This window comes from Salarias fasciatus, assembly GCF_902148845.1.
Source record: "Salarias fasciatus chromosome 7 unlocalized genomic scaffold, fSalaFa1.1 super_scaffold_4, whole genome shotgun sequence".
Taxonomy (NCBI): Eukaryota; Metazoa; Chordata; class Actinopteri; order Blenniiformes; family Blenniidae; genus Salarias; species Salarias fasciatus.
In genome coordinates, this window is record NW_021941229.1 from 1,841,438 (window position 1) to 1,855,157 (window position 13,720).

At 49.3% G+C, this 13,720-nt stretch overlaps 1 protein-coding gene across 1 annotated transcript in view; it reads left to right on the forward strand.

Annotated features, from left to right (window-relative positions):
• crb2a (crumbs cell polarity complex component 2a) overlaps positions 1-11,874 on the forward strand; it is a 31,260-nt gene extending 19,386 nt beyond the window's left edge. The window contains exons 3-13 of the mRNA XM_030084998.1: positions 4,092-4,287; positions 4,399-4,538; positions 4,721-4,891; positions 4,963-5,076; positions 6,023-6,976; positions 7,136-7,719; positions 7,922-8,087; positions 8,524-9,397; positions 10,244-10,360; positions 10,832-10,958; positions 11,653-11,874. Of these exons, the coding sequence (XP_029940858.1) occupies positions 4,092-4,287; positions 4,399-4,538; positions 4,721-4,891; positions 4,963-5,076; positions 6,023-6,976; positions 7,136-7,719; positions 7,922-8,087; positions 8,524-9,397; positions 10,244-10,360; positions 10,832-10,958; positions 11,653-11,874 (3,665 nt within the window). The remainder of the gene's footprint in view (positions 1-4,091; positions 4,288-4,398; positions 4,539-4,720; positions 4,892-4,962; positions 5,077-6,022; positions 6,977-7,135; positions 7,720-7,921; positions 8,088-8,523; positions 9,398-10,243; positions 10,361-10,831; positions 10,959-11,652) is intronic.
• Positions 11,875-13,720: the final 1,846 nt, after the last annotated feature.

Here is a 13,720-nt window from a genome sequence, read left to right on the forward strand (position 1 = left end):
CGCTGATGATGTCATCAATGTGGGACACCATCAGAGTGGGAAAACAGCCACGCAGCTCGCCTGCAGGCAATTAGACCTGGGTCTGGGAAAGGAGTCAATTGCTGATTGTTTGCGGGTCAACCCGCTAGTTTCAGTGGGAAAGGGGTATCAGTCTTGGCATCTGCCATGCCATCCATGAGGAGCGGTTCTGAGTTCAGTGTCCTGCTCAAGGACCCTTCAGCATGTGGGCAAGGGGAAGAATCAAAAGCATAGAGGAGAATAGAACAAATGACTAATTACGAGACAACCACTCTGCCATCTGAACCACAGTGAGAGTTGAGGCTCCCTCTCACCACAGTGCTGTTCTGGTGTTGGGATCAGATGCTCCATGCACCAAAATTGCAAAATGACCTCATTTATAAAACATGGTGTAGGATTCATGCTAATTGTTGACGTATTACCTAAAGCCAAAAATGACTTACGCCAAAGAAAGTCAGATTTATTAAGCCAACGCGTGCTCACTTGCACTCTCTTTTCCCTTTATAAATCTCAGTCAGCTCTGAAACCTGCTCAGGTGGATTCTCCTCATGCCCCGCCCTGGACACGCCCACTTTCTACCATATATGGTCAATCCAAAGAAGCTCCTGAATATTCTGCCTGCTGAACATTGGAACACAGAAGACATGGAACAGTTGACAGAGAGCAAAACAGAAGAGCTTTGGAGGAGGTGGAGGCAGGAAAAGGATGGAGACAGTGGAATCACTGATGAGAGAAAACACAGTGAACGGCAGCATGTGGTCAGCTGGTGTGTCCTCAGTGGACTCAGAAGCAATGGGAGACGAGGAGGAGACAGGCGTCCTGTCAAAGTGTCTTCTATAGAAAGTTTCACTGCTGCAGAGCTACAGGTCTGTGTTTAGATATCAGCTCAGATTAATGAAGATGGATCTGATCAGGATCTGACAGGTGAAGATATCCGGTAACATCTCCCCCAGTCTTCAGGTGCTGACCTGCTTTATTCTGGACACATTTCTGATCATTCACAGTTTCTGTTACTCAAAGGAAAACAAAACATATTTAACAAAATATTTCTTGATGTGTACTGCAACATATTTAAAAAATATACAAATAATTGCTGATTTCAATATATACTGGAAAATATAATATAATAAATCTCTTTTATGGTAATATATTGCCTCATATATTGAATGATTTTTTTCTATTACACTGCAATATATTTCTGATCCATAATTGCAGCAGGCTGACACCAGGGTTCTCTGGAGAACGAGGAGAACCTGCAGTGTGGATCCTGAGCAGCACTGAGCTGCAGACCAGCAGATCAGTGGAGCCATGATGAGCAGAGTGACGTCTGCCTGAAAATGCAGCTTCATTACAGATGCAGTTGAAAAAACAGAAAAGCTTCTCTCTTATTATGAGATCTTCATGAATCCTTTCCTCACTGTCTGCTCAGTCCGGTCTAGAACATGCAGCACTGCGGCCCACCAGGACCAGAGTTTGGGCCACCACTGGTCTTTGAAGGCTCCAGACTCCGCTGCTCCTGCAGGACGAACCGTTCAGTGCCACCTGGTCAGAGGATGTTAGACCGTTGTTTTGAAATGAATACCGGCTCCATGGAAAAACTCTCCTCGGCCTGGGAAACCTCAGAGGCATGTTTACGAGGAAGATGTGACAGTCTGCAGTCCCAGCTCGACGTACCTGCAGCCGGTCTTGAGCTTACAGTGTGTGTGTACGTGAGAAGCTCACCAGCAATCAGCAGGACTGACTGTGTGAGGAGGAGCACATTTCAGCTTATTCCTGTTCCAGTCGCACCTCAGCAGGTCAAAATAAAGATTAATAATCAGTATGGCTTCCTAACGGACAGGTTGATTTTATACAAGTGTGATTGACCTGGACTTTAGTGCTGTCTTTCTGTCTTTATTTATTTTTAGCAGTGTATATAAAGGAGATTAAGGTGACATTTACACAGTGTAGGTTAATACATATTTTATCTTACACTGTGAAAGCTTCACAGAACGTGTTTGATGGATGATACCAGAAACTGGAAACACCAGACACAGGAACACTGATACACACAACATGAGAAAGCAACCTGGTTAGTAAACTCTGGAACAGAGACACCAGAACACCCTGGAAAGGTGACTGGCTCGACGACACCTGCATCATCAAGATCATACCCAATATACCAGAACATGAGCTCTCAGTGCTCAAGGAGGGAGCAGAGATTGCTGTGGAATTAGATCGTATCCCATGAACACATGCTGACTCAGATCAATCACGGTGCTGCTGGTCAAGGCAGTTTTCAGTCCAACGAACCAGTTTAACCAATCCCCATGAATGTTGATTCATCATCTGCAGACAGCAACAAGTTAACATTTATTATAAACACAAACACTGGAAACTGTTACCGTTGAGTACGGGTACCACACATCAGTACTGTATCTGTTCAAATACACACACAGTGCATATAGAACAAGACAGTCATCTTCTGCTGCGGCGTTTTGCTGTGGTGTTGTCTTTTATTGTTGTTTTGAGTCTTTTTGATTTTTTGCTGTTTCTTGAGGATCAAAAATCCATTTACACTGAAACAAACAGCTTCCACTGTACTACTGGCCGTCTGTATCTGTCACTGAAACAAAGATCAACAACAGATCTACTCCTCCAACAACTTGAACAATGAAACATAAAACAAAACAAAGGTGTGCTTCCACAAACAAAATTATGAAATAACTAAAAAAAGTCTGTCTATATGACCTCTTCATGACCCCATCCTGACCTGGACAGAACCTCTTCTTCAACAACTGTTTTCCACCTGTTGACCTTCTGCTCCATCAAACCCAGTGGCGGACCGTGCATTTCACACTAAGGCCTTCAGAACTGATCCGCCTGAATCAATCCACCTCTCAATAACTATTTTGTCTACAAAAAAAAATCTTATTATGCAGATATGCACATAAAGAGTTGTTGCACAGCAGATAGATACTTGTGCAGCCAGAATAAATGCCTTTGCTGAAGTGCACAAGTCTCCTACTACATCTGTGCACATACAATGAGCATCAACAACTTAATAAAACAGCAATATTATTTAGGAAAAGAGGAACATTTTACTCACCAAAATCCCGATTATTTGAAAACAAAATACATCCTCCTTTCCTTCCTCAAACAGAGTTCAACTGCTCTGTCATATAGATTATCTGTGCGTTTCAGTTCCATAAAGCCAGGGCTGAAAGTCCAGCTGCCCTGTGGGATTTCTGGCCTAAGTTTTATTTCTCTTCAGGTCTTCTTCTTCTTCTTCGGAATAATTGAGGTAGGCGGCCAACAACTTAGGTGCATACCGCCCCCTACTGCATCTCTTGGTGAATGTAAATCAGAGGGCCTGGATCTGCTGTTGTTAGAAGCTAGGAGGCACTGAGTCGCCAACTCGAAATCTGATTGGTTGAAGCAACTGTCTGATTGGTTGAAGCAGCTGTCTGTTTGACGCTTCACTTTACTGCGCCATCAGGAACGGACAGTGAAGGCCTCGGGCAGATTTCTTTGACCCTAGCAACAGATGATGCCTGAAATCTGATTGGTTAAATGATTTAATATGAAAAAAACATGTCTGGAAGCAGCGCAACCACGGGAGAACTATGAAAGGAACCGGAACATACCGTTTGGAATCATTTATTAATTATTTATGGACAAAATATAATTTACATCAGTCTGTAATTCAGATAATTTTTAGGCCAGCAGAGAAGGCTTTGCAGGCCCTGACGGCCCACCACTGATCAAACCAACAATGGAGTCATACATCAACAAGGAGGACCATCAGTCAATAAAAGGGATCAGGAATCTGTCTGGAGGCCCGGCTCAGCTCCCAGCTGCAGGAACACGTTCAAGAGAACATCAGGAATCACGTCATGATGTTATAGATCAAAGTTTCTGGGCTGTTTTCTGCTCAACGTTCATTAAATCTAAGAACATGGATTAAATGATTTCTGTAAAAATCCACCTCTCTCTCTCTCTCTCTCTCTCTCTCTCTCTCTCTCTCTCTCTCTCTCTCTCTCTCTCTCTCTCTCTCTCTCTCCCTCCCTCTCTCTCTCTCTCTCTCTCTGCAGGAGTGAACTGTGAGAATGAGATCGACGAGTGTGAGTCCAGCCCCTGTCAGAACGGCGCCACCTGCCAGGACCTGACGGGGATGTACTCCTGCCAGTGCCTGCCGGGGTTCGACGGGGTCGACTGCCAGGTGGACGTTGACGAGTGCGCCAGCGAGCCCTGCCAGAACGGAGCGCCGTGCCACGACCTGGTCAACAGGTAAAGCATGGCGTCGAACCGGACACCGAGGATGAAAACATGAGAAGGCGGAGACGGTGCAGTTTGTGAGGAGGGTGAGGGTTTGAGTCAAGCTTCCTGTGTTCGTTGCAGCTACGAGTGCGACTGCAGCGGCACCGGGTTCGAGGGCGATCACTGTGAGCTGGACATCCCCGAGTGTCTGTCCGAGCCCTGCCAGCACGGCGCCACCTGCCTGGAGGGAATCCGGGGATACTCCTGCCTCTGCTGGCCAGGTACTGAACTGCACTTCACCAGTCCGCTCTGAGGGGAAGGATTTCATTTATCTGGTTGTGCATGTGCGCGGACGGGACGGCACTTCTAAGCATGCAAAAGAAGAATCATCAGCAGCAGCCAAACAACACGACACAGTGACGATGTTAGGAACGGCGGGGTGATGCTGCTCTCCTGTCCTCAGGCTATGAGGGGCTGAACTGTGAGGTGGACGTGGACGAGTGCGCCGAGGCTCCCTGTGAAAACGGCGGCGAGTGCTTCGAGAGGTCGGACCCGTCGGACTGGGACGAGGACTGGGAGCTGAACTTCGCCGACGCGGCAGGGTACATCTGTCAGTGTCAGCCGGGGTTCGCAGGTGAGTCGGCCGACGCCGCCCGGCGCCGCTCCACGTTCCTGACGTCCAGCTGAACTGGACTCTCCCCGCAGGAGAGAACTGCTCGGTCAACATCGACGAGTGCGAGTCTGAACCCTGCAAGTACGGAGGCACGTGTGAAGACGGCGTCAACGGATACACCTGCACCTGTCCTGAGGGATTCGTCGGTGGGTCTCACACCAACACTGACCCCCTCTCTACTTTCATCCTTCAAAGCTGCTTTTCTGTGTGTTTGTACTGAAACATCACTGCTCTCACGGACGTTGAAAATCTTGTTTCGTCCATATTTTGACGTTTCAACTCTTTAATGGTAAGATAATCAATAATTGCAGTGAAATACATTTCTCAATATTAAAATGTCACCAGCTTAGCCAAAGTGCTGTGCACAGAAAGATATCCAAATCATTAAAACATGATGATTTTCATAGAATTATAACTCTGATCCAGACCACACAGGTGAACTGTGGTCCCCTTGAAAACCAAGTCTTGGTTCACTTTCCAGCAGACATAGTGAGAGGACGTGACATGGACTGCAATGCATTTTGGGTAGGAAAACAAATGAAGCCAATGGCACCAGCCAGAAGAAACAGACGCACAAAGAAAGAATATTTAGTGGTGCGAGGAGCAGGACATGATTGATAGAGGGTCAGAAGACATATCGTGGTTGCTTGAGGCTAGTCGCTAACTCTGGCAGCTCTGTCATTCCTTCTTTGTCAGACTTTACTTCCTCTCCAGTCAGTGTTCATTTCAGGGGACAGCGCCCTGGATTCTCCCTCAGACACCTTCACCTGCGTCCAGTGCTGCCCTCAGAATAAGGTCTTTGACCTGGAACCTCTGGGTCCCACCTTACAAGTTATTAGTTATCTCCCTGCGAAAGAATTTGAAAACCGGTGTTACGAAACTAGAGATATAAAACAAGACATCTGGGTGTCTTCCAGCTGATTATCCCCCATACTGCACCTCACTGGGTATGGGTATGAACATCAAAATAAAAACTCAACCAAGACCACCACGGCAAATCTGTCTGTGTTTGAGCAGGACCAGTGGAGCCTGAAGAGTTTAATGTCGATGTTCTGAATCACTTCCTGTCACCCTGCGCCCGTCTCTTCCCAGGTCAGCTGTGTGAGGTGGACGTGGACGAGTGTGAGAGTCAGCCCTGTCAGAACGGGGGCTGGTGTGAAGACGGGAGAGCGTCCTACACCTGCCACTGCCCTGAGGTGCCGCCGGGGCAGCTTCCCTGGGGGGGGGACCACTGCACGGTCCAGCTGCACGGCTGCCGGGACCACCGGTGCCAGAACGGAGCCACCTGCCTGCCCTGGCTGGAGGACGGACAGCATGGACACACGTGTCTCTGTCCTCACGGCTTCTACGACGAGCACTGCTCCACCAGGACCACCTTCTCCTTCTCCTCCCCTGGATTCCTCCACATCCTGGTGGTCCTGGAGGAGCGGGTCCGCAGGGAGGTGCAGCACCACGCCCACGGAGGACTCGGGGTCCAGATGCGTTTTCGGACCACCCTTCCGAACATGCTGCTGTTTTTCAGGGGGGACGTGTCGAACCACCTCCTCCTGGAGGTTGTGGATGGACGTCTTCATGCCAACGCTTTCTCTGAGGAGTCTGAGCTGGACGTGGTCTTCCCCCGGCCGGTCAGTGACGGAGACTGGCAGGACGTCCACGTGTACGTCCACGATGGACGTCTGGTTCTGACTCTGAGAGGCCCCGGCTGTGACGGGAACGGGTGCAGGGTGACCGACGGCGGAGCAGGTGACCCGCCCTTCCAGCCCTCGGAGGCCTTCAGTCATGTGTATGTGGGCGGAGCCCCGGAGGAGCTGATGGAGTACTCCCAGAGTGCCGCGGGCTTCATCGGGTGTATGGAGGACCTGGTGGTGGATGCTAAGCCCATTCTGCCGCAGGCTCTCCCGGAGAGCCAGGCCCCCGAGCTGGGATGCAGTAAGACCGACTGGTGCGAGCCGGATCCCTGCCATCAGCACGGGCGCTGCGTGGACCTGTGGACCAGCTATCGCTGCGACTGTGAGCGGCCCTTCCACGGTGAAAGCTGCTCTGAAGGTACGTTCCTCTGGAGAACCGACTCCTGTGCATCATAAACATACATAAAGCAACAGTTGTCAAAAACATCAACACCTTCAGCTTCAAGTGGAGCCTCGTGTGGACCAGGGTTTGGTGAAGTGTGTGAAGTGGGCTGAAGTGTGTGTTGTTGCTCTGCAGAGTTCCCTTCATGGACGTACAGTCACGAGGACACTCTGAGCTTCAGCGCCTACCAGGTGGACCGAGACCACGGCAGCAACTTCACCGTGTCCTTCTTCCTGAGGTCTCTGAAGCCGGACGGTCTGCTGTTCCAGCTGAGGGGGGAGGCGGGGGAGGCGGGGGGGCGGCCGTACTTCTCCGTCTACCTGGGGATGGGCCGGGTGCTGGTGAGCTCGCTGCCCGGCAGCGCTCCGCTCACCGCTCCCGTATTTGTGACGACGGGCGAGAAGCAGCTGCTGCGGGTGGAGGTTCGACGGCGACAGGTGATCTTCCAGCACGCCGGGCTCCGCTACGCTGTGGGACAGTTCCCCCAGGTGGAGGTGTCCCGCGGGGACAGGGCCTACGTGGGGGGACTCCCCACGGACTGGGACGCCCAAGGGTGGGGGGGGCATTTCAAAGGCTGCCTGCAGGACCTTCGCCTGGACTCAGTGCACCTGAACGTGGAAGACAGGGATGACGAGGACGAGGAGGACGAGGAGGACGTGAATTTATCCGTCCAGGCTGAAAACATGAAGAGGGACTGCATCAGCGACGACACCTGCAAGGTGGGAGACAGAGCGTCTGAGGAGACAGATGCTCCTCAGGATTGTAGAGAACATGTGCTAAAAGAGAACTTGTATTGTTATTTTTCCCTTTAGCACCATCATAATCATCTCAGTCATGAGGACCCTGTTGTGCTGAGAGCAAACTGAAGAGGCTCCTGACGTGTTGCAGACATGTGAACAGCGCTCCTGCTCTGTGTTGCAGATCAGGCCCTGCCAGAGCGGAGGGAAGTGCATGGTCACCTTTAACGACTTCTCGTGCTCGTGTCCGGAGGATTACACTGGGAAGACCTGCGAGACCCGGGTGTGGTGTGTGAGTGACCCCTGTGTCCGCGGAGGGAAGTGTGTGGACCTCCCCGATGGCTACGAATGTAAGATCCAGCCCGAGACTGCAGGAATCCACAGCTTTTACACAGATTTAGCCTTCACTTACAGACAGACCAGCTCAGAGACAGTGATCGGCTGTGGGTGATTCCACTGATCTGCCTTCTGTTTTGATGCCACATAAAACCACAGCATAAAACCACAACCATAATGATGATAAAGTGTGAAGGTAGCAGAAGGAGTTAATGGTTTCCTCTTTTAAAGTATACGTAAGTATAGTAAAGTAAAGTAAAGTATAGCTATGACAACCACTGGTCTTTATTTTTCCTTATTTGAGGCGTAGTAGTTGGACATGGACATGTAAAAAACTGAAAGAATCAAAGGAAACCACCATAGTTGTTCTTTGCCGTCAGTATGACTGAATAGTTTTGAACGGCGGTGTGTCGTTGATCGTTGATCGCTGATCGTCTCCCTGCCTTGCAGGTGTGTATAACGCCACGTTTGAGAACAACCCGGTGTGGTTCAGCGCCGGCGGCTCGCTCACCCAGCCCGTCTCAGACGTGTACCTGGAGCTGCGGACCCGGTCGGAGAACGCCGTCCTGCTGAGGGCCTCCTGGGGCCCCCACCTGCTGCTGGTGGGCCTGCTGGACGCCTCGGTCCGGGTGGAGATCCACCTGGGCGACGGCGATGGCGAGGTGCTGGTCTTCACGGGGGTGCGGCACATGGCGGATGGGAAGTGGCACCGCGTACGCATCTTCATGGCGGACAGGGAGCTCAGGTCCTCGCCGTGGGTCATCGCCGTGGACGGGATCACGGACGCCAGCAGCGCCCCGCAGCGGGCCGGCAGCATTCACTTCCTGGTGGAGAAGGCGGCCACGCTGGCCGTGGCGGAGAGCTTCACTGGCTGTCTGGGGGCCATCAGACTCGGGGGGGTCTACCTCCCCTTCGTGGATAACTACAAGGCCCCGCAGGCCGCCCAGTTCCACGTGGTGGGAAAACCCCGGATCCAGCTGGGCTGCAGCAGCGCCCCGGTGTGCGATTCGGACCCCTGCCTGAACGGAGCCACCTGCCTGGACCTCTTCAACAAGTTCGGCTGTGTGTGCGACTCGGGCTGGGAGGGGGAGACGTGCGAGGTGGACGCAGACGACTGTGCGTCTCAGCCCTGTGTGCACGGCAGCTGTAAGGACTACCTGGCCGGGTTCGAGTGCCGCTGCCAGGCCGGGTATGCTGGGACGCTCTGCGATGAAGACCTGGATGAGTGTGAGCAGCATCCCTGTGAACATGGAGGGACCTGTCAGGACGGACCTAACATGTTCACCTGCACCTGCCCCAGGGACTACAGCGGCCCTCGCTGCCAGTAAGTGCTCAACTCCACTAAAAGCATGTAGATTCACCACCGTAATGGTAGCATTTCTACTGAAGACTGAGCTCATTTACATGCAGTGCTGTCAGGAACAAAACCATGAACTGTCCTAAAAGTCCCTTAAAAACATCATCACATCATCAGCATACACTGACGTCTGCAAATATTTGCAATGAACGCTGGAGGAGACAGAAAAGCCTGCGTGAGAGAAAAAAGCAAATGTGAAATGTGTGAAGAAGTGCCTCAAGCTGGGTATTCTTCAGGAGTCAGATCCATTGCAGCTGTTATTCTACTCTTACTGTGCTTCAACCACACAGAAATCTAAAAGTGTTGTATAAGGACATGAAGAGTGACGGAGTTGTTTCACATGAACCCCAGAAGCTCTACAGCAGGATCTTGGGAACATTCAGCAAACCTTTCATTCCCAGATTGAGAAGATAGCTTTAACATTTGCTTAATTATTTGCCACATTTGTGTAATGAAATGTTTTAATCAGTAACAAACTGATCAGAAGCACACATGTTCTGCACTAAATGGGAAGGTTTTCTTATTTGATCCATACCTTTGAACATAAATGACTTTTACAAAATGCTAAAAAGTTTTGGAATTGCTTGCAGTAGTTTTATGTGCACAGGTCATCAAACTGGTTTCAAATTAATCTTGTGTCCGATCATCTCTTCAAATTAAAAGCATGAATGAGGCGCTCTCAGTGGGAGGAAGAGAAGCTTCCTCAAACACAGAGTAGCACTCTGCTCACAGTACGGATTTCTTTGATGGATGTGGATCAGCAGCTCCCGTTCAGGCAGAACCAGGTGGAGACGACTCTGTTTTTCCCACCAGGTGGGACTATCCTCCAGCGCAGTGCGGCCGGGACGTCCAGTGTGTGAACGACGGAGTGTGTAACGACGGCCCCTGGGGGGCCAACTGTACCTGCATGCCTGGATTCACTGGGAGCAGGTGAGTCAGGAAAATGGTGTGTGAGTGTGTGTGTGTGTGTGATTTGAGGGTGAATTCACACCTGAGACTTCACATTTGCAGGAATTCCGCTGACAGTAGCCATTAGTTGTCAGGGTGAATCACGCTCCCCGATTCCTTCTGAGCACCAGCCTGCACCACCTGTCCTCACCAAAGCCTCTTTTTCAGTCTGAATTCCTTTGCTAGCTTAGCTTAGCATCAGCATCAGTGATGGCGAGCTGGATCTCAGTGGTGAAGTTCCTGGTGTGGTAGGGTAAAGCTTTTGCCCCACCTCTTGACGTTTGGTCCTACTTGTGTCCTTTTCATCAACAACAACAAGTTTTCTCTATTCTCACACAGTCTGTAATACGACCAGTTTCATTCCACTGCTTGTTGTAAACGTGTGTGACGAACAAACTGAGACTGACCTAGCTATCCAGGCTGTGTGTGACGCAGCGTCTCTTTGTTCTGCAGATGTGAAACGGAGATCGACGAGTGTCAGAGTAACCCCTGTCGAAACGGGGGCTCCTGTCTGGATCGCTTCAACATGTTTGTGTGTGAATGTCCTCCGGGATACAGCGGCTCCACCTGCGACACCAACGTGAGTCTGAAACGCCGTCCCTCCTCAGGACGGCCGGATCTCTCAGAGATCTGCTTTAAAGTCCGGCCTGACGACCAGACGGGACAATCCCAGCTGCTGCAGTCATTCAAAATACTCCCGTTTTCACAATATTCAGCAATTCATCCACATTTTAATTTCTGAAAAAGACGACATCCGTCCTGACGTCAAGTCACCCCAACGATACTGTACCTTTACTAAAATAGAATGAAAATATTAACCTATAAACCATATTTATATTCCAAAGTATGAATATGAAATAGTTATATAACAAAATTGTATATATCTGTTTCAGTAACATGGATGTTTGATGATTTATCAGCCTTTAAAATCGGCTGTTTTCAACAAGCAATGGCACAAAACAGCAGAATTCACTCTTCTCAAGTCTGACTGAATAAATTCAGAGGAAATATTCTGATTCACTGTTTTTTTTACTCTGAGTGAAGTATTGAGTGCAAAGAGCCTCATGAAACCTTATCACCAGAAAGACGATGAAAAACTGATACTTCCTAGATTTTATGATTAAACTGAACTGTCTGGAGGAAAGAGGATGTTTCTCCAATGACAGGCCGGTTTAGGCCCACAGGCCTGTGTTTGAGCCTCTGCTTTAAAGTAGCGCTCTGTGAAGTGATGAAACAGCTGAAACACTCCTGTATGTGTGACTTGCTTGATGCAGAAACAGGCCCAGAAGCACGTCCTGCCCTGGCTGGTGGCCGTCGTCCCTCTGCTCTGCATCTGCGTCCTGGTCCTGATCGCCGGGCTCGCCGTCATGGTGTTCACCGCCCGCAAGAAGCGCCAGTCGGAGGGCGTGTACAGCCCCAGCGCCCAGGAGCTGGCCGGGGCCCGGCTGGAGATGGACAGCATGCTGAAGGTCCCTCCGGAGGAACGGCTCATCTGAGGACCAGTCCAGAGTCCGCTGGCCGGTGGCGCCGAGGCTCCGCCTGCTGAGGCTCCGCCTCCGGACAGTCAGAGGTTCAAATAACTGCCAGTCTGAATGAACTGCACTGAATAATTCTCACAGGGTAAACCAGGAGAGCAGAGGGACGGTCTGAAAAACACAACAAACAGTAACTCAGGATGCTGCTGCTGCACTGGTTACATGGATCATCTCCACGAAGCACCAAACCCAGCGGGGGAAGGGTGACAACATGCCGGAAGGTCGTCGGTTTACTGTGTTTCTGAGCGAACAGACCTTCTCTCTGAGGTGAAGGTCGACGGCAGTTGGAGTGAAACGGCTTTTCTGAAGCAGGGTTCAAATTTCACCTGATGTAAGTTACTCTGTTCTCACTCTAAAACTGGCCGGGAGCGCCGGGACCCAGCGCCTCCATCAGCCTTGGTTTGCAACAGCACATTGCATTGTGGGAGATTCAGCACTGAATTAGTTGTCAATTTGTGAGAATTTATGATTTCCGACAAAAAAAAAAAAAAACCCCTACTGATTTAAACACCTTTGTAAGTTTATACTGTGAAAAATTAGCAATGTCCGTCAGTTTTATATGTTTTTATTTTATCTCATTGTAAATTGATGGTTTAAATTTTTTTACGTTTGTATTTTAAAAGACATTTTTCGGTGAAATCCTTGAAAAAGTTAAAGAATTTCATACTTATTTTGATATTTTAATAATTAAATTTTAAAAATAAAGCCTTTAAAAGAGTTGAGACTGAAATCACTAAAAGTAGTCAACTTTTCAAATCCGTTAAATTAAAAATGAGATGAAATTTTCTTGAAATTCTGAACTTGTGTGTGAAGTCGAGCCATAAAACCACTGGGAGCCACAGGATGGGAACATTCACTCATTAATGAAGAAACTGTGGATGAAAGGACCTATAATAATCACAATAATGACATTCACCTCCAGTGTGAATATTTTAAAAAGACTCCAGTAAATCCACATCCACCATCTGAAGCTTTCTGTGGAATTGATTTTTCCCCACCATGACAAACGTATGTAGAAATAACCCTATAATGTACATATTTATGTTTATTCTGTGTTTTGAAAGGCTTGTTTGTGCCAGCCAGGATCATTTCAGAGAAGAGTTTGTGTGCACTGGATGAAACGGAGAGTTTGGTAGCAGAAACTGGAAACACTGTGAAAATGTCACGTGCTTTTATTTTGAAATCAGCTTCAGTTTATTTTCTTTACTTTGATATATAAAAATAAAAAAGACTCAGAACTTGTTGTTAGTGTACTTTAAAGATGTAAGAAGGTGAAAAGGCCCCTGAAGTGTTGCACCGTCGTTCACATTGTGGGAAGTGGAGAGGTGAACACAGCGCCCCCTGCAGGATGGCGGGAGACCTGCAGATACGCAACTAAAATCTGTAGAAACAAAAAGACACCAGTGCCACTGAAAAACAGAATGACAGAGAGAGCCTGGTAGTTTTCCCAGTGAGTAGATCAGTACCAGGAACATGAGTCCAGAACGCGCCTGCTGCCCTCTGGGATGAGTAGAAGCTGTCTGCTTCCTCGGTCACATCCCGACATGTCGTCCCTGGAAGTGTGTGATCGATCTTATTGGACACTGTGTGAAGTGGCTCCTCTACACTCAGGGGTCTCACTTCATAACCGAACAATACCTGTGGTGCTCGCTGTTCATTCAGCTCTAACGTGCCAGAGTGTCATCCTGTACAGCGCTCTCACCAAGACGTGTTCACCTGAAAACACACACACACACACACACACACACACACACACACACACACACACACACACCTTCAGAGACCCTCCACTTCAGAACTGATGTCG